Here is an 18,275-nt window from a genome sequence, read left to right as displayed (position 1 = left end):
TGGGAGCAGGGTGATGGGGTGGGGGGATCTCCTGCTGTTACCCAGTGTGTCCTGGGATTGCTGGGACTTACTGGGAAGCTGGAAGAGTGGGAATCCCCGTGGATACTAATATAGGGAGGTGCTGAGGGGACATTTGGGAATGTTGGGAACATGCAGTACCAGGCAGGTGTTGGGGTTGGAAAGGTGGAGGAGGAAGATGGCAGGAGAGGGAGGAAGGAGATCCCTTATCCCAAGGTGACCCCAGCTGGGCCACAGCCAGGCCCAGCCCTGGATCCAATCCCGTGACCAGCTCCCAAGTGGAGCCAAGGTCAAGAGCATGTGCCCATTCCCAGGAGCCTGGCACTGCCATGGGGGCAGGGTGGGACCCGCTGTAGGGATCACAGGAGAGGGCACGGAGGAGAATCCCAATTGTTTTTTTAAATACTTTATTTTTGTAACAACGTCAGAATTAAAAATTTTCCATAAATACCAGCCCCTGGCAGCCCCTTCCCGGGCGTTCCCGATAAAAAATGTGTACAAAACGGATGCGTGGCCGGGGTGAAGGTGGGGGGATACGGGATCCTCCCCGGGATCAGACCACAGGAATCATCACCACCATCATCATCACCACTATGAACACCATGTCGCAATGAGACCCAAAGCAGTAAGAACATCCCAAATTCCTCCCCGGTGCCGCCGGGATCCAGCCCCCGTAAGGATAGGGCTGAGAGACCCCCCCCTCACCTCTGTGGGCACGTCGGGGTGGTCCCAGGAGGCCACCAGTGGTCCCCAGCCCATCCCGCTGGGAAGGGGGGTCGCTGTCCCCCCAGCACGGCACGGGGAGGAGGTCAGGCCCTTACTGGTTTGCCCGGGAATTGGGGGGTCCGGGAGTTGCCCCTCGGGGTCAGGAGCTGCCGCGGATCCTCTCCATGTAGCTCCGGAGCTCCTCGGGATCCCGCAGCCCCATGTCCTCGCACACCCAGCGGATGTCGTCCTCGCTGGCCACCAGGATGGACTGCACGTGGGGGGCGGCCGGGGGGGGCTCCTCGGGGACACGGGGGGGCCCGAAGGTGACAAACTCCACCCGCTTCCTGCGGCCGCCCCCCGGGGCCGAGCCCTCCTTGCGGGGCGGCGGGGCCGGGGAGCCGGGGGGAGCCCCGTCCTCGCCGGAGCCCGGGGGGCCCCCGCAGCCGCAGGGGGGGCCCGGGGATGCCGGGGGCTCCGGCTGCCGGCGATCCGGCTGCGGCCGGTCCAGCTGCTGCCGATCCAGCTGCCGGCTCAGCTCCTCCTGGTCGGTGCCCAGCCAGACCCAGTTGTGGGGCTGTGGGGCCGAGGGGGCCCCGCCCGGCTCGGGCAGCTCCTTCTGCTGGTAGCGGAGCACGAAGAAGATGCAGTTGACGAGGAAGATGAAGATGGCGAGGCAGAACACTCCCAGGAGCACGTACATCCCGATTTCCAGGTCAGTCACCCGCTCCGGAGCCTTCACTATCTCCTCCTCATCTTCCTCCTCCTCTTCAACGCCGGCACGGTTGCGTCCGTAACCTTCCTCCTCATCCTCCTCCTCCGAGGAAGACCCCTGGAGCTTGGTGGCGGCTGGCCCCACGCCCGCGGGGTCCCTCTGTCCCACGGTCACCGCTTCCCCGGACATGGCGCCCTCGGCCCGCGGGAAGGGCCGGGGGCTCCCGGGAAAGGGGACCCCCACCTCGAGCCAGGCCGTGCCCGTGGCCAGGGCGGCCGCGCGGTGCCGGCCACGCCGGCACGGATCCGGGGGGTGCAGGCTGAGCTGGAGCAGGGCCCCCCGGCCCGGGCCCTCGGCCACAACCCACGGGTGGGCAGCGGGGACCCCAGGGGAGCCCCTGACGGTGGCGACGGCGCGGTCGAGGGACGTCACGGTCAGGGCCACATCGTGCCACCCATAGAGCTCCAGCGGGGCCAGCGTGTGGTCGGAGAAGGACAGCCAGATGGACAGGGTCGCTTCCTGGCGGGATGACAAGCGGGATGGCAGAGGTTTGGGGGACACCGGGGAGGCTGGGGTCACCCCCACACCCGTCTCACCTGCTTGAGGGCCCGTAGCGTGGGTGTCCCCAGGACGGTGGCGGTGACCACGCCAGGATGATCCGGCTCTGTCCGCAGGGACAAGGAGAGCCCAGCCACCACCTGGGCACGGAGCTCTGTCACCGTCACCTTCTCCTCAGAAACCACCAGCGTCTGCTCCCCCAGGATGGAGTCGGACAGCGGGGAGCGCACCTGGAAGCACCTTGTGAGTCCCCCAACATTCCTAACGGCCACTGTTTCCTCTTCCCATCCTGTGCCAGCCCCTCAGTTCCCTCCCTCCCTGTATCCTGCCCAGCTCCCACTGGGATCATTTTCAGCCCCCCAGTTCCATCCTTGCAACCTTCCCACACCCTCAAATCTTACTAGGATTCCCCCAAACAACCCCCATTTACCTCCACGGAGGTGACTCCAGGCTCCCGGCCCACCACCACAGTCCCTGCCTCCAGTGAGGCCACGCGGGGGTCCTGGACACGGGTCCGGGCAGCCACCAGGTGGGTGACATCCAGGAGCCACTCCGGGCCGGGCAGGTAGGACAGGTGACGGCCACCATCCAGGGGGTGGGCCACAAAGTGTGCCAGGACACGGAGCCCCGTGCGCTGGAACTGGGGCCGGCAGCCCCGCGCCCGCCGCTCCGGCTCCTCTGCAGCGTCCTCGGACTCCACCAGGGCACTGGGGACAGGGGACAGGGACAGGGTGACGAGAGTCCCAGGATGGGGTGACAAGGGGTTCCCCAAGGACAGGGGAATAGGGATTGCAGGACAGGGTGACAGAGATTCCACAACAGGGTGATGAGAATCCCAGGACACAGGAGTGTGTTGGGGGCTCACTGATGCATCCCCACACATCAGGTCCTAGCCCCATCCTGTCTCCCCCTTTTCCCACCATCCCATTCTGTAGGCCTCACCTGTCAGGCCCCCCGGGCACTTTCCAGCCACGGAGCTGCTCCAGGATGGGATCTCCCAGCTGGACACGGAGCGGGAGCAGCGGAGCCCAGACGGAGAAGCTTAGCTCCGCCCGCAGCCGGCGCACCCAGAAATCCACGCGGGCCCCCCGCGCCCCTCGGCTCTCCTTGCCCCCCATGAACACCAGGTCGCAGGAATCCGACACCTGCAAGGGCACGTGGAATTCCATGGCAATGTCCCAGGGTGAGGTGGGATAATTCCATGGGAATGTCCCAGGGTGAGGCGGGATAACGAGGGGATAGCAGAACTCACCTGCAGCACCTGCTTGTCAGCGGATTCGCATCCGACGGGATCCGTGAGCTCGGACACGGCGCCCCCTGCTTCCACAGCCACCAGTTTGACCGGGATAACGCGGGGCACCCCGGTCAGCGGCGCCGTGTTCAGGATCTCCAGCTCCTGGAAGCACAGTGGGATGAGGGGGCGCTTCCCGTGGGATGGAGGGCTGGAATGGGATGGGGACACCCACCTGCACCAGCGGGACGAGGGCACGGATGTCCCGCTCCGACACCTGGATTTCCCAGACCAGTTTGTCCTTCTGTGCCTCGGGATCCTGGCCGGGATACTCCACCTGCCACGTGAGGGGCCGCGCCGGCGCCAGCCCCCCCGTCCCGTTTTCCACAGCCACATCCAGGTGCAGGAACTCGGCGGGCTCTGACACCCTGCAGCACCGCACCGGGATCAGGGTGGAACAATCCACAATTCCCACCGGGATAGGGGATTGGGATATTCCCTACCTGGAGCTGTCAGGGATGGCAGGGATGTCCCCGAGCCGCCGGCATGTCACTACGGCCGTGGAGTGCTTGGGACCACGGGAACGCTCCAGGTGCACGCTCCAGGTGCTGGGAATTGTGGGATGGGCAGAGACCACCTGCAGGCCCTTCTTGGCCTTGATCCTGTGGTGTCACACAGTGTCAGATGGTGTCACACAATGCCCCAAATGTCACACAGTGTTAAAACAGTGTCACACAGTGTTAAAACAGTGTCATGCAGTGTCAGACGGTGTCCCACAGAGTCACCCACAATCACTCGCTGTCACTCATAGTCACACAGTGTCACACAATGTCACACAGTGTCACACAGTGTCACACAGTATCAGATGGTGCCACACAGTGTCACAGTCACACTGTCACACAATGTCACTCAGTGCACATGGTATCAGTTGTTCGCATACTGCCACAAATTGCCACACAATGTCACAGACTGTCACACAGTGTCGCTCGCTGTCACAGTGTGTCACTCACAGTCACACACTGTCACACACTTTCACGCAGTGTCCCACAGTGTCCCCGTTGTCCCCGCTGTCACCTCAGGGTCAGGCTGTCGGCGGTGAAGTTGTGGCGCAGGGCGATGGTGGCAGTGAAGCGCTGCCCGGGCCGCAGGGGGACGTTGGGGACACGCAGCAGCACCTTCTCGTCCAGCCGCACCTCCTGCCGCCGCTCCGGCTCTCCCGCCCGCAGCTCCAGCATTGCCAGGAATCTGGGAGCCTCCCGATCCCGAGCCCCGCACTCCCCCACGCTGTAGTGCAGCTCAGCCGGCTCCGGGCGCTCCGGAGGCTCCGCGGGGTCGGAATCTCGCCGGCGGCTCCGGTGGGAATGGAGGGATCCCAGGGAGAACCAGCGTGGAGGGATCTCCAGCTCCACCACGCACACGCCCAGGGGGGCCTGCAGGGGAGAGGGGGTCCTGGGATTAGGCTGGGGGGGAGCCGTGGGTCCCCAGGGTCCCCAGGGTGGCACTGACCTGCAGGCGGCATGTCCCCCGGGCCACCCGCCCGCGGTGGTGAGCGTGGAGGGTGGCACAAGGGAGATCCCGAGCTCTGGAGTGATCCCAATCCCTTGAAGAATCCCAGTTCCCAGGGTGGTCCTGCTGCTGATGGTGGTCCTGGTCCTTGAGGTGGTCCCAGTACTTGGGATGATCATGGATCCCAGGGTGGTGCCGGTCCTTGGGGTGATCCCGGACTCCATGGTGATCCTGCTGCTCGGCATGGTCCTGGTCCCTGGGGTGGTCATGATCTCCAGGGTGATCCCAGTTCCTGGGGTGATCCTGGACCCCAGCGTGGTCCTGCTCCCTGGGATGATCCCAGTCCCTGGGGTGACCCTGATCCCCAGGGTGGTCCTGGACATCAGGGTTATCCCAGAGCCCAGGATGGTCCCACTCCTTGGGGTGATTCCTGGCCCCGGCATGGTCCCGCTTCCCAGGCATCCAGTCGGGCCCATACAGATGGAAGAGGACACGGGCCATGGGCTCAGCAGGGGACACAGAGCTCTCCAGGGACACGGCACGGATGGCCCAAGCTGAGCTGGGGGCACTCTCCTCCTGTAAGGACACCAGGATGGTGGTGGGGGCCGGGACACCCTGGGGTGGCCCTGGGGACACAGGACCCTCGGTTACCTGGCGGATGCTGAACGGGGGGTAGGTGGCCTGGAACAGGGGCTGGGATCCGGCACGGAGCAGCAGGAATGTTTCGGAGCGGGTGTGCAGGGAAGAGTTGGGGGCCACGTCCTGATCCACCCTCTGCAGCCGGTAGGACTCGGGCACCCCAAGGATCTCCAGCTCCACCGGCAGGAACACGGGATCCGGGGGCTCCCCATCGCCCCTCACTGCAGGGACAAGGGTGTGTCACATCCCGCAGGGACACAGCGGGAATGGGGTGTGCAGCTGGGGGTCCTTGTGCCCACCTTTGTGGCAGCACACAGAGTGTCCCCTTGCCTAGGCCACCACATTCTGAGGTCACCCCTGCCATGACTGCCCCATCCCGGGGTTATCTCATCCCTGCGTCAGGACTGGGGGGGCCACTCGGTTCCCCCAGTCCTGGCTGTTCCCTGTGGGAATGCATTCCCCGCTGGGGAGAGGGTTGGAACCGTGTCCTGCAGGGTGGGATCCAGGCTCACGGTGCCCTGATCAAAGGGATCCCTTATCACAAGGAGCAGATCCCACCTGGATGCCCGGGCAGGGCTTCCTCACGGCCGGGAATTGATCCCACCGAGAGGATCAGGCGTGCGGGAGAGAGGCCAGGCAGATCCCGGGATCCAGGGGGAAGGGGAGCCTCTCGGGCGGCGGGTTCCCGTGGGGACCGGGAGGAGATTCCCCCCTCGAGATCCCCGCGGATTCCCCGGGTGATCCCCTCGGGATCCCAGGCGGCGGAGGGGGCACGGATCCCCGCGGATGGGGGACGCGGATCCCGGGGAACGCGGGGAAGGAGGAGGAGGGGGTGAGGTCGCCCCGGCTCCCTGGATCCCGGCGGAACGGAGGGACCCGAACGTGGGGAAAGGGGAGAACCGACCCGGCTTGCGGGTCCACGCGGGAGCGGATCCCGGCAGGACGGCGGGAGGGGCGCGGAGCGGGATCGGAATCGGTGCCCGGTGCTGTTCCCGGTGCCAGCTGCCGTTCCCGATGCCTTTCCCGGTGCCGTTCCCACTTACCCGGGGCGCAGAGCAGGGCGGCGGCCAGCAGCGCCAGCCGGGGCGCCGAGGCCATGGCCGGCGGGGGCTCCGTCCGTGCGCCGGTGCCGCCGGTGCCGGTGCCGCCGGTGCCTCCTGCCGCTCCGCCGGTGCCTCCCGTCCCTCCGCCCCCGCGCCGAGACAATGGGGCCGGGGCGGGACCGGCACCGGCGCCGCCTCGTCCCGCCGGGTCCTAAAGCCCGGCCGTGCCCGGTGCTCCGGCTCCTGCTCCACAGCCCGAGCCACATCCCATCTCATCCCACTCCCCATTCCCAGCCCACTCCCCATTCCCAGCCCTGCTCCCCATTCCCCGCCCTGCTCCCCATTCTCATCCTCACCCCATTCCCCATTTCCATCCCTGCTCTCCATTCCGACCCTCATCCCATTCCCCATCCCCATCTCTACTCCTCATCCTCTTCCTCATCCCCATCCCAATCCTTGCTCCTCATCCCATTCCCAGCCGCACCCAGCACCGGACACCCCCGGAGCAGAGCAGGAGGGTGGGAATTCTTCCCCCAGCTGCCATCCATCTTTCCCTGTTCCACCAGGGACACTGGGGACATGGGAAGGACAAGGACATCCATGGCGAGGGGCACGGTGCGAGCGGGAAGCACAGCAGGAACAGCTGGAGGGCGGTGGGATCCTGGCATGGATAAACCACCCTCCTCCTCCTCCTCATCTTCCTCCTCCTCCCTTCCCACCCTGAATGGACTGGGGGGCCAGCTTGAGCCTGACCCCCTTCCCCTGGGAAAGCAGCCGGGCCAGACCGGATAAATCCGTCTTTATTCCAAACCACATTATCAAAACCGTTTAAAAAGCAGCTTAAAACCCAAAACCTGACAGTGAGGGGACCCCAAAACAAGCAGAGCCCCCGGGACGGGGAATGGGATCCCCTCCACACCCCAAGCCGGCTGGGCTGGGCCAACATCCCTGGCGAGCAGGGAATGTGGGAGCTCTTCTCCCACTCTTGGGGCGTGTGGGGGCTTTTGGGGTGAAGGCACTTGTGGCACGTGTGGCAAGGCACGGCCCCCGGTTCTGGGGTGCTCCCAGAGGGATGGGGGGCCCCCAGGACCCCTGGGAGAACCGGGAAGCAGAGCAGAGGGTGCAGGGGGCTCAGCAGAGCGGGGGGACACATGCTTGGGATGCTTGGGATGGTGGAGCCAAGCTTTGGGAAAGCTTCAGGGGGGGCTCAATCCTCCCGGTTCCGGGGCCCCCCAAACTTCTGGCGCCGCCGCAGCTCCTCCACTTTCCACTCCAGGCTCTTGACGGCCGCATCCAGCCGGGCACTGGGATCAGGGGACGCCACCAGGCTGCCCAGGAAGGTGTAGAGCAGCCACAGGCCCAGCAGCATTCCCGCCTGCACCGTGGGGCTCTCCTGGGAAGCGGCCACGTGCAGGAAGGCTCCCAAGAAGAAGAAAAGCTTCAGGCCACGGAGCAGCGGGAGCAGCAGCCCTCGGAGCCGGGTCAGCACCCAGGATCCCAGCAGGGCGGCCACTGCCCACAGGAGCACCCTCTGCACTTCCCCGGGAGCCAGAGCCGCCGTTCGGACCAGCCGGTGGCCTGGGAATGGGATCTGGGGGTCAGCGGTGGCACCAGGAACCAGGAATGGGGGCAGGAGCTGTCCCACGGGGTGAGCCCCACTCACCGTTTATGCTGGAGGCGGCCAGGAGATCCCCCAGGATCCCACAGAGCGTGCTCAGGGCTGCTGAGATCCCAGAGGAAACAATCCACAGGGTGGTGGAGAGGCTCTGTGGAGAGGGATGGGGATAAGGGAGTGGGAAAACGTCCCATGCCCCTGCACAAGGAGCTCCAGGGAAGGTTTGGGAATGGCGATCCCACCTCTGCCACCATCCGCAGGGGCTGGTGTCCCACCCAGCTTTCCAGGGTGTCCCAAGTGGACCTTCCCAGCCGGAGCAGGAGGTCATCGGAGGTGGTGGTGTGACCCCTGAATCCCTCCGGGCCGTCCTTGGCTCCGTCCCCCGCCAATCCCATGAGGAATGGGATCCACAGCAGCAGGGCCAGCAGGGCCCGGTGCCCCACAGCACTCCCCATCTTGGAACCCAGGATCTGTGGGGAAAGAAACATGTGGGGGTGCTGGGAGGGGGAAACCCTGCTGGTTTTGGGGTCCACCTGCTGGTTTTGGGGTGCCCCAAGCAGAAGGGGAGGGTGGAGGCCCAAAGCCCAGTTCCATGCCCCCCCGTCGGCACAGGCTTGGGTGTCCCGGCTATTTTTGGGATCAATCAGAGTCAGCGGGACACAGCCAAGGGCACCGGGCCTGGCTGGGAAGGGGGGGCACCCTTTCCCAAAGGAGGGAGCGGGGCGCTCCGGGACGGGACACTGCCACCACTGCCACCCCCGAGACCCCCCCCTGCTCCCCACTTCTCCCCAGTCCCCCCAGGGTCTCCCCAGTCCCAGAGTGCCCAGCCCCGCCCAGTTTGCCCCATTCCCCTGCAGCCCCCGATCTCCCCTGTGCCCGCCCCCCCTCCCCAGGCCCTCCACCCTCTACGATTCCCAAAATCCCCCCGCACTTCCCTGGATCTCCCCAGTGCCCACTGGACCCCCAAATCCCTCTGTGCGCACCCCACCCACATCTCCGGGGTGTCCGGGATCTCTCGGATCCCCCCAGGATCCCCCCAGGCCCCTCTGTACCCACCTCTCACTGTCCCCCCCACCCCGCAGGATCCCCCGGTTCCCCCGGGATTCCCCCCCGGAACCCCCCCCGCGGCTCCCTCATCCTGCCAATCTCCCCCCTGGAGCGCCCCGCGCCCATTCTCCCTCCATTTCCCTCCCAGCTTTCCCCAAATTTACCCCAATTTTGCCCGAATTCCGCCCCCCACCCCAGGGTCCCCCCCGACCCCCCCTCACCGGGGCTTCCCTGGGCTCCGCCGCGGGGCACGCCGGGAGTTGTAGTTCCCGGGACGGCTGCGGGGCATGCCGGGAGCGCGGTCACCATGGCAACAGCCGGAGGCGGGCGGCGGCGCGCGGTGCACGCCGGGAAGCGCCGTTCCCGCCGGCGGGGGGAGCGCGGGGAGTGCCGGGAGCGCTTCCGGTTCCGGCGGCGGCGGCGCCCGCGTGAGCGCTCGGGAGCGGCGCGGGGGCCGCGCGCGCCAACCGGAACCGGAACCGGGACCCCGGACCGGAAAAGAGAACCGGAAACAGCCTCGGAAGGGCAGCGGGGCCGTAACCGGAGAGCCGCGACCCCCCGGCCTCCGCCATGGCGCTCATCTGCTCCAGTGAGTGCGGAGAGAGAGTGGCCACGGAGTGCGGGCGGGGAGCGCTACCGAACGGGGGATCCCAGGGTGCGGGGCGGGGACAGCCGGGGTCACCGAGGGATCACCGGGCACGGAGTTCCCAAACCCTCGTTGCCGTCCCGTCCCATCCTTCCTTTCCCCCCGCAGTTTCCAACGAGGTCCCGGAGCACCCGTGTGTGTCGCCGGTGTCCAACCACGTGTACGAGCGGCGGCTGATCGAGAAATACATCGCGGAGAACGGCACCGACCCTGTCAACAACCAGCCGCTGTCCGAGGAGCAGCTCATCGACATCAAAGGTACCGGGAACGGGAACGGGTCTGGCAAAGGCTCTCCCGGGAAAAGCGGCTCCTCCGGGAAAAGCGGCTCCCCCGGGGGCGGGAATGGCGGTGCCCGAGGTGTTCCGGGGTTTGAGGTGCCAAACTCAGCTGTGGAGGCCGGGAAGGAGCGGGGTAAAGAAGGGATGGTGAAATGGGGAAGGAAAGGAATGGGAGTGCCAATCCATAGGGATATCAGGGACATGGATGACCTGTCCATCTTTCCTCCAGTCGCGCACCCGATCCGGCCCAAGCCGCCCTCGGCCACCAGCATCCCGGCCATCCTGAAGGCCCTGCAGGACGAGTGGGTGAGTGAGCGCCGGGGGGGTTGCCGGGATGGTCCCAGTGCCGGTCCCGGCTGACGTTCCCGGCTGACGGCGGCGCTCCCGCAGGACGCCGTGATGCTGCACAGCTTCACGCTGCGGCAGCAGCTGCAGACCACGCGCCAGGAGCTGTCCCACGCCCTGTACCAGCACGACGCCGCCTGCAGGGTCATCGCCCGCCTCACCAAGGAGGTCACGGCCGCCAGAGAAGGTGACACCAACACGGGGCATTCCCACACCTGGCATTCCCGGGAAGGGGCGCTGGGAAGTGTTTTATCCTGATTTTCCTTTAAACCTGTTGTGTTTCTGCAGCTCTGGCCACGCTGAAGCCTCAGGCCGGGCTCATTGTGCCCCAGGCGGTGCCGTCAGCGCAGCCCAACGTGGCCGTGAGTCCTGCTCCTCATCCCAGCCCTTTTCCCGCTCATTCCCAGCCCTTTTCCCACTCATTGCTCCCACATTCCCTCTCTGCATGTCCCTTCTCTCTGTGCCACACAGGGCGCTGGCGAGGCCATGGATCTGGGAGAGCTGGCGGGAATGACCCCGGAGATCATCCAGAAGGTAGGGGCAGTGTTCCACGTGTTCCTCTCTCCATCTCCCCAGCGCAGAATTCCTGCTCTGTGCCCACCCTCCTCTTGTTTTCCAGCTCCAAGACAAGGCCACGGTGCTGACCACGGAGCGTAAGAAGGTGAGTGGCCTTACCCAAGGATTTGGAGGGAGCTGGGATGTGCTGTGCTCCAGCCAAGGTTAATGTTTATCCCTGATTTTTCCAGAGGGGCAAGACCGTCCCAGAGGAGCTGGTGAAGCCGGAGGAGCTCAGCAAGTACCGGCAGGTGGCTTCGCACGTGGTGAGTGCTGGGATGGGAAAGGACAGGGAAGCTCCCACATGGAGCTGGGAATTGCGTCTAGATTCCTTTTGGGAGGGTTTTGCTGCTGCCTGTGGCAGTAATTTGGGGATCTCTTCGCTCACACAGGGACTGCACAGCGCCAGCATCCCAGGAATTCTTGCCTTGGATCTGTGTCCTTCCGACACCAACAAGATCCTCACTGGTAAGGAAGCTTTCCTGGGGGTTTCCCAACTGGGAATGGATGTCTTTCTCTGTGTTTTTGGGAGTTTGAAGGAGGACAGGGGACATGAGGCAGGTGGATTTGGGGTTGGTTGGCCCCACACTCCCATCCCAGTGCTTCCCGCTCGGTTTTCCAGGTGGAGCCGACAAAAACGTCATCGTGTTCGACAAGAGCTCGGAGCAGATCCTGGCCACGCTCAAGGGCCACACCAAGAAGGTCACCAGCGTCGTCTTCCACCCATCCCAGGTGCGTCTGGCTCTTCCCTCACTCCCAGGATGCCTCAAGTCTGGATGTCAGCACCCTCCTCTGCTGGAATCTCCTGCTGGGAGCCCTTGGAGAGGTGAATTCCTCCCATGTGAACTTTCTGGTGTTGTCCTTTTGCAGGACTTGGTGTTCTCGGCCTCTCCCGACGCCACGATCCGGATCTGGTCCGTTCCCAACGCCTCCTGTGTGCAGGTGGTCCGTGCCCACGAGGGCTCCGTGACCGGGCTCAGCCTCCACGCCACGGGTGATTACCTGCTCAGCTCCTCGGATGACCAGGTGAATCCCTCCCCATCCCACAGATCCCACCTGTGCTTCCCACCCCTCCCATATCCAACGCTCTTCCTCTCTCCCAGTACTGGGCTTTCTCGGATATCCAGACCGGCCGGGTCCTCACCAAGGTGACGGATGAGAGCTCTGGATGTGGTAAGCCTTGGAGTTGATTTCCCCATTCTGGGCATCCCTTGGCTCCTGGAGTTCATGGGAACTCCTTTGGAGTGCTCTTGGTAGCCTTCCCAACCTTCCTGAGTCTTTCCAACCCTTCTAATCTCATCAACCTTATTGAGTGTTCCCAACTCTCAAAGTGTTCCCAGCTCCCTGTATCTTCCCAACCCTGTGAATCTCCCCAACCTTCCTGAGCCTTCCTGATCTTCCAAATCTTCCCAACCCTCTTGGGAGTCATCCCAAGTGTCTGATTCTCCTGCTGTCTCCACAGCTCTCACCTGTGCGCAGTTCCACCCGGACGGGCTCATTTTTGGGACGGGAACGATGGATTCCCAAATCAAGATCTGGGATCTGAAGGTGAGGGCTGCTGGGAATGTGCAGGAAGAGGGGTTTGGGGCTGTCTGAGCTTGGTTTGGGGATCAGTCCAAGGAGCAGGACTTTGAGGAATGTTTTTGGAGGTTTCTCCAAAAATCCCAAGGTTCCAGCCGCAGAGCAGCCGCTGGTGACGCCGTGACCACACAGGCCGGTTGGGAACAATGCCACATCCCAACTCTGTGATTCCCTGTGCCCACCTTGTCCCCAGGAACGCACCAACGTGGCCAACTTCCCAGGACACTCGGGCCCCATCACCAGCATCGCCTTCTCCGAGAACGGATACTACCTGGCCACGGCAGCCGACGACTCCTCCGTCAAGCTCTGGGACTTGAGGAAGCTCAAGAACTTCAAGACGTTGCAGCTGGATAACAACTTTGAGGTGTGTGATGTCCCTCTCTGCTCCAGGGGTTGTGGCATCCCAGAAAAGCCTTTTTGGGAGCTTTTTCAACGCCTTGTTGTGATTCTTCTCTGCAGGTGAAGTCCCTGATTTTCGACCAGAGCGGGACCTACCTGGCGCTGGGCGGGACTGATGTCCAGATCTACATCTGCAAGCAGTGGACAGAGATCCTCCACTTCACAGGTGAGGGGCTCTGGGAATCATGGAAGTGGCTGGGGCGGGAATGGGACAAGTCCACTTGGAATTGTGACCATGGATTGTTTTCTGTCCCCAGAGCACAGTGGTCTGACCACAGGAGTGGCCTTTGGCCACCATGCCAAGTTCATCGCTTCCACAGGCATGGACCGGAGCCTCAAGTTCTACAGCCTGTAGCCCTGGAAGTGGGGCTGGGATTTTTTGGGATTGGGGGTGGGAGGTGGGTGGGATGTGGGATTATCCATGTGGGATTATCAAGCTCCCCTGTTGTAGCTGTTGGTGTAAGGGAAGTCAGACATTGCCTTCCCCGTGCTCCGTGGATTTATAGTTTAGTTTTTTTCCCCAATTCTGTGTGTTTTCCACCTTTAGATTGTTTTGTGCTTGTAACTGGTTTGACAAAAAAACCCAGTCCTGGTGCTGGTGAAAGTTAGAGGCCGGGATGTGTGGAAGGAGGGAGGGAAGGGAAGACTGTGCAGTTTTGTAAGCAGTTACTTAGTTTCAGTATGGAAATAAAGAATTATTCCCTGTCATCCCAGCTGGAAAAGGCTCCTGTGAAGGGCTGGGGTGTAGTAGGGTGGGATTTGGGGGGGTCTGTGGCTGCTGCCAGCTTGGGAATGGGGATGAGGGTGCCTCTTTCCTTCCCTCCAAAGGACAAACCACACTTAGAGCTGTGTTTTGCTCTGGTTTTATTTTTCCAGCTTTCCCAGAGACATCCAACAGCATCCAGGTAGAGGCTGGAGCTGGGAGGAGGAAGAGGGGGGAAGAGATAATTTAGAGGGATGAAGGGGTGTTTGGGATGAAGGGGTTTTTAGGGAGCAGAAGGCACTCACCCCTCAGCCTCTCTGCTGAGCTCCCCCTCTCTTGGGAGCCTCAGGAAACACAACGCATCCCTGGGATGTGACTGTCCCCATGCTGTCACCTGTGCTCCTGTCCCCCGGAGACCTCCGCACTCCTGTGGGGAGCAGCAGGTTGGCTTGGGAAGAAGGGGTGGGACACGTAGAGGTCTTCCCAAATCCCTGGAGGCTCCCAGACTCACGTGAGGGCACTCCCAGCTGGCAGGAGGGCCGGCAGGGCTCCGGCTGGGCCAGGTGGCACACGGAGGCGCTGCAGGAGATGTACACCTGGGAGTCACAGGAATGCCAGCCTCACCTGGGGATCCCCACAAAGGGGCCCCAAGCCTGAAGAAACTCCCAAAAAGCATTCCCAAGCCTTGAGGAACCTCCCAAAAGCAGTGTGATCTTCCCAACAGGAAAGGACTGTGCGCAGCTGAAAGTGAGCTCAGTGCTGGGGTGGGTCTGGGGGTGTTGGGATGAGAGATTCCCAACATATGGATTCAGGGGGCTCCCCCTCACCTCCCCCTCCAGCACAGCCATTTTGGGGGGCTCCACAAAGGCGAAGGTGGAGATGACAAAGCGCTGGTAGTGGCTCGGGAAGGGCAGCTCCGAAGAGGCCGGACCCATCGGAATCAGCCGTGTCCTGTAGTTGTCCCCTTGGAAGGGACACCTGGGCGGGAAACAAGGACGCTGTGTCAGCACAGTGCCCCCCTCACTTCCATCTTCCCGTCCTTTTCCACTCACCCTTCCACCAGGATGGGCCACTGGGGCTGGGATGTGGCGTGGGAGCCAGGGGAGGCCCAGCAGTGGTGCAGCACCAGCACCAAATTGGGATCCGTCTTCTGGAGCAGCCGGACTTCCACGTAAATGGGGTCCCGGAGCACCCTCACCAGGGGGAAGTCACCCACAGCATGGTAGGAGCTGTAGGATTCGTCTGTGGGAATGTTGGGAGGGGTTGAGCGGGATGGGGAGCGGGATGGGGAGCGGGATGGGGAGCACTGACCGGTGGCAATGCGCAGCTGGAGCCCCAGCGGGCCCAGCATGGCCAGGGGGGCCGATGTGGGGGGCACGGCCACCTCCACTCCCAAGGGAAGGAGGTCACTGGAGTTGTAGATGCACCGAGCTCGGAGACTGGGGAAAAGAGGGAGAGAAAGGTGGGAGACTCCCAAATCCTCCATCAGCCCCCCAGCCCAACGTGTGGGGACACCACCAGGGACGTGGCAGGAGGGAGGGATGGTTTGATCCGAGGGGGAATCCAGGCTCCCTGCCTCGATTTTTCCACCCCCCCGCCTTACATGTAGACACTGTCCCGAGTGACGGAGCCACGGGGGGATCCCTGGACATCGATTGTGGAGATCAGCTGGTTCTCATAGACCAGCGTGTCCCCGATCACCTGTGCAGGGAACACCGGAATGGGAAACATCCTGGGGGATGCACGGATCAGGATTTGAGGCAGGAGGCAGCATGTGGGTGAGTTTTTCATTGAAGTTTTGGAGGGACTGGGGCACTCCTATCCTGGGGTGACCCCACCGTGCCCACCTGGAGGTTCTCCGGGGATTTCCCGCCCTACCTGGACGGTGGTGCCGCAGTGGGTGACCGGGAAGCGGAACATGACGAAGGCCTCGGACACGTGGCGGGGCTCGCACCCTGCCTGGCCGCCGGCCACCCGCACGGTGTCCAGGTTGTACGGCAGGGCCACCATTCCCCGCGGCACCACCAGCACAAAGTGTCCCTCCAGCAGGCACTGCACGGTGGCTGCGACACCACGGAGAGGCTCCGTCACTCTGAGCACCCTCTCCCGGCGCCGGGGAGGGATTTTGGGACGTGCCCTCCGGGTATCCCTACCGGTATTCCCGTAATAGCAGGGTGTGGTGCGGTCCATGTCGTCGTAGCAGCATCCCGCCTGCAGGCACGCATCCCGTCCCTGCGGAGCCACGCACGGCATCCGGCCCACTGGCACCTGGCACTGCTCCCGGGTCAGCTGCGTTCCTGCGGGAAGCACAGAGGGGACACAGCAGGAATGTGGGTTCAAAAAGCACCTAGAGGCCGTTTCCCTTTATGCTAGCATCCCAGCTTCCTGCCTTACCTGCCCCTGGCGAGGGGTAGAAGAGCGCTGTGGGCTGCAGCAGGCTGGGCTGGGTGTGAATCCCAGGATGCAGCAATCCAGGCTGGGGCCGCAGCCCAGGGAGTCCCAGGCCGGGCTGGGGCTCAGCCTGGTGTCCAGGGCTGATGAAACCTGGCCAGGATGAGAGTCCTGGGTGCACCAAAGCTGGGCTGGGATGGAGCAGCCCAGCGTGGCCTGGGAACCCGGTCTGGGAGTTGGAGGGATGATTGGGACGAGATATGCCTGGCTGGTTTAGGGGCTGACCTCCCGGGCGCTGGAATCCTGCTGGAGTCTGGGCACCGGTGGAGGTCAAGCCAGGCTGGTTGGGGGATATAAACCCTGGGCGAATCCCTGGTTGGTTTTGACCCCCAGGATGAATTTGGGATACAGACCCTGGGCGAATCCCTGGTTGATTTTGACCCCCAGGATGAATTTGGGATACAGACCCGGGGCGAATCCCTGGTTGATTTTGACCCCCAGGATGAATTTGGGATACAGACCCGGGGCGAATCCCTGGTTGATTTTGACCCCCAGGATGAATTTGGGATACAGACCCGGGGCGAATCCCTGGTTGATTTTGACCCCCATGATGTATCCCCCCCATCCCAGGCTGGTTGTGGGATACAGATACCGGACGAATGCCTGGTTGGGTTTGACCCACGGAATGCATCATCCCAGGCTGATTTTGGGATACAGGCCCTGGATGAATGCCTGGTTGGTTTTGACCCACGGAATGCGTCATCCCAGGCTGATTTGGGGATACAGACCCTGGACGAATCCCAGGCTGATTTGGGGATACAGATCCTGGGTGAATCCCTGGTTGGTTTTGACCCCCAGCATGCATCATTCCAGGCTGGTTTTGGAATACAGACCCTGGGCGAATCCCAGGCTGATTTTGGGATACAGACCCTGGACGCAGGTGCCCCGGCTGGGTCTGGCCCCCCTGATGCCCCAAACTGGGATGGTTTTGGGATACGAGCACTGGGCGAAGGAACCCTGGCTGGCTCTGCTCCCCAGGCTGGGAGGGCTGCACTGCTGGGTGGAAGAAGCTTCCCTGGACTGGGTTGACAGGATGAACCCCAGCAGGCTGGGACAGAAGCCCCGAGTGGGCTGGGCTGGAATGGTGGTGGATCCCGGGAAGCACTGGGCTGGGCTGGTACTGTCCCACGGCGTGAACCTGCTCCACGAGATCTTGGGCTGAGAAGTGGGATCCCGTGAGGGTGAGGGAGGAGCCCGAGACCTGGTGCAGGCCAGTGTGGGAGAACAGCGTTGGGCTGTCCCGGCTCATCCCCTGGGTTCCATCTGGGAGCGCCTCAGAGCCATCTGGCTTGGGGCAGGTCATGTTGACCTCGTAGGAGGTGACGGGGATCCCGCTGGACAGCAGCTCCTCCAGCTGCACCCGCAGGATGTAGCGGTTCTCCTGAGGGGGGACACAAGGGATGGTCACCCCCATCCTGCTGGAGGGGACCACGGAGGGGACAGGAGCGTCACCTTGAACAGGACGTGGCAGCCCTTGTAGCCAGAGGAGAAGATGACAGAGCCGTCCTCCCTGGAATTCAGCCAGTGGAGGCAGATGGAGCAGTTGGCCACATCAAAGCGGGAGCCAAACTCGTCTGGAGGGACACCATGGATACAGGGATGTGACACATCCATGTGCATGGAAATTCCCCGGGCAGCAACAGCAGCTCATCCAAGCCATTGGGCTCATCCCATTGGGACACCATCACTCACAGAGCACTCCGGGACTGAGGGGAGTCCCAGAGAAATCCAGCACCCAAGGGGATCCAGGGAGGCCCCCACTCACCCAGAACCTTGAAGCGGACGGTGCGGCCGTGGGACGGGAAGACCAGGAGCTGCATTCCCAGCTCTCCGCAGTCGTGGCGGTACTGCAGCAGTGCCACGGTGGCTCTGGGCCACGGGGACAGGAGGAAGAGGAGCAGGAGGAAGGAGCAGCTCCGTCCCATGGCGGTGACACGGACGGAGCACGGGGCTCTGCGGTGTGGATTTATATCCGGATGGCTGGGATGCGGGGGGGGATCAGGATCAGCTGATCCTGTGGGATGAGCTCTGCCCAGGGCTCCTCGCTCCCCTGCCACCGGTGACCTCAGTGCCCCAGCCCTGTGGTCACCTCCTGTGGCTGTGTCACGGTGACCAGGGACAAACCAAGCTTATCCCACACTTGGAGGCTGTCCCAGAGAACAGGGAATGGAACTGGTGCCAGGCGGGATGCCCAGCTGGATCAAGTTATCCAGGGGGAAAGGAGAAGACTGGTGTGTGGC

The 18,275-nt window shown here is 63.3% G+C and overlaps 4 protein-coding genes across 5 annotated transcripts; 1 reads left to right on the top strand and 3 right to left on the bottom strand.

Moving 5' to 3' along the window:
- Positions 1 to 447: 447 nt before the first annotated feature.
- On the bottom strand, positions 448 to 6,681 carry TMEM132A (transmembrane protein 132A). The gene is given in 12 exon segments (XM_054275170.1): positions 448 to 1,957; positions 2,035 to 2,226; positions 2,427 to 2,703; positions 2,939 to 3,141; positions 3,249 to 3,392; positions 3,463 to 3,655; positions 3,731 to 3,889; positions 4,302 to 4,657; positions 4,734 to 5,309; positions 5,370 to 5,593; positions 6,416 to 6,479; positions 6,481 to 6,681. Coding segments are annotated over 12 exon segments (3,663 nt in total). The 3' UTR covers positions 448 to 883.
- A 518-nt stretch (positions 6,682 to 7,199) lies between these two features.
- On the bottom strand, positions 7,200 to 9,344 carry TMEM109 (transmembrane protein 109). 2 transcript variants are annotated; one of them, XM_054275156.1, is made up of 4 exons: positions 9,299 to 9,344; positions 8,273 to 8,500; positions 8,079 to 8,181; positions 7,200 to 7,993 (listed from the first exon to the last, which is right to left on the bottom strand). In XM_054275156.1, exons 2-4 carry the CDS (start codon positions 8,483 to 8,485, stop codon positions 7,623 to 7,625), a joined length of 687 nt encoding a protein of 228 aa, XP_054131131.1. In that variant the 5' UTR covers positions 8,486 to 8,500; positions 9,299 to 9,344; the 3' UTR covers positions 7,200 to 7,622. The 2 variants fall into 2 exon arrangements, with proteins under 2 accessions (XP_054131131.1, XP_054131130.1); XM_054275155.1 differs by lacking the exon at positions 9,299 to 9,344 and having other exon boundaries at positions 8,273 to 8,795.
- A 143-nt stretch (positions 9,345 to 9,487) lies between these two features.
- Positions 9,488 to 13,543, top strand: PRPF19 (pre-mRNA processing factor 19). Its single transcript, XM_054275128.1, has 16 exons — positions 9,488 to 9,666; positions 9,832 to 9,981; positions 10,231 to 10,307; positions 10,392 to 10,533; positions 10,635 to 10,708; positions 10,818 to 10,880; positions 10,966 to 11,007; positions 11,093 to 11,167; positions 11,294 to 11,369; positions 11,524 to 11,633; positions 11,772 to 11,927; positions 12,005 to 12,074; positions 12,364 to 12,449; positions 12,676 to 12,846; positions 12,942 to 13,047; positions 13,139 to 13,543. The coding sequence occupies exons 1-16, from the start codon at positions 9,648 to 9,650 to the stop codon at positions 13,234 to 13,236; spliced, it is 1,515 nt and encodes a 504-aa protein (XP_054131103.1). The 5' UTR covers positions 9,488 to 9,647; the 3' UTR covers positions 13,237 to 13,543.
- Positions 13,544 to 13,892: 349 nt separating this feature from the next.
- On the bottom strand, positions 13,893 to 17,960 carry ZP1 (zona pellucida glycoprotein 1). Its single transcript, XM_054276514.1, has 13 exons — positions 17,801 to 17,960; positions 17,488 to 17,609; positions 17,157 to 17,416; positions 16,389 to 16,606; positions 15,982 to 16,128; positions 15,738 to 15,896; positions 15,463 to 15,647; positions 15,188 to 15,285; positions 14,896 to 15,023; positions 14,637 to 14,826; positions 14,412 to 14,562; positions 14,096 to 14,180; positions 13,893 to 14,011 (listed from the first exon to the last, which is right to left on the bottom strand). Exons 1-13 carry the CDS (start codon positions 17,958 to 17,960, stop codon positions 13,893 to 13,895), a joined length of 2,022 nt encoding a protein of 673 aa, XP_054132489.1.
- Positions 17,961 to 18,275: the final 315 nt, after the last annotated feature.

Source organism: Melozone crissalis, unplaced genomic scaffold (genome assembly GCF_028551555.1).
Source record: "Melozone crissalis strain CALT ecotype California unplaced genomic scaffold, PUWL_Pcris_2 ptg000018l_1, whole genome shotgun sequence".
Lineage (NCBI taxonomy): Eukaryota > Metazoa > Chordata > Aves > Passeriformes > Passerellidae > Melozone > Melozone crissalis.
Note: the sequence above shows the minus strand (reverse complement) of the source record. Positions and strands in the feature narration are given on the sequence as shown.

What these genes read in the sequence shown, in the direction of transcription:
- TMEM109 (XM_054275155.1), bottom strand. Translation starts at nt 8,518, where the DNA reads ATGTTTCTTTCCCCACAGATCCTGGGTTCCAAGATGGGGAGTGCTGTG. An exon ending in CCCTGCGGATGGTGGCAGAG is followed by an intron (nt 8,182 to 8,272) that starts GTGGGATCGCCA and finishes CCCTCTCCACAG; the next exon opens with AGCCTCTCCACCACCCTGTG. An exon ending in GGCCGCCTCCAGCATAAACG is followed by an intron (nt 7,994 to 8,078) that starts GTGAGTGGGGCT and finishes TCCCATTCCCAG; the next exon opens with GCCACCGGCTGGTCCGAACG.
- PRPF19 (XM_054275128.1), top strand. An exon ending in CAGCGCAGCCCAACGTGGCC is followed by an intron (nt 10,709 to 10,817) that starts GTGAGTCCTGCT and finishes TGTGCCACACAG; the next exon opens with GGCGCTGGCGAGGCCATGGA. An exon ending in AGCTGGATAACAACTTTGAG is followed by an intron (nt 12,847 to 12,941) that starts GTGTGTGATGTC and finishes TCTTCTCTGCAG; the next exon opens with GTGAAGTCCCTGATTTTCGA.
- ZP1 (XM_054276514.1), bottom strand. Translation starts at nt 17,960, where the DNA reads ATGGGACGGAGCTGCTCCTTCCTCCTGCTCCTCTTCCTCCTGTCCCCG. An exon ending in CTGCTATTACGGGAATACCG is followed by an intron (nt 15,648 to 15,737) that starts GTAGGGATACCC and finishes GTGGTGTCGCAG; the next exon opens with CCACCGTGCAGTGCCTGCTG. An exon ending in TGGCCCATCCTGGTGGAAGG is followed by an intron (nt 14,563 to 14,636) that starts GTGAGTGGAAAA and finishes TTTCCCGCCCAG; the next exon opens with GTGTCCCTTCCAAGGGGACA.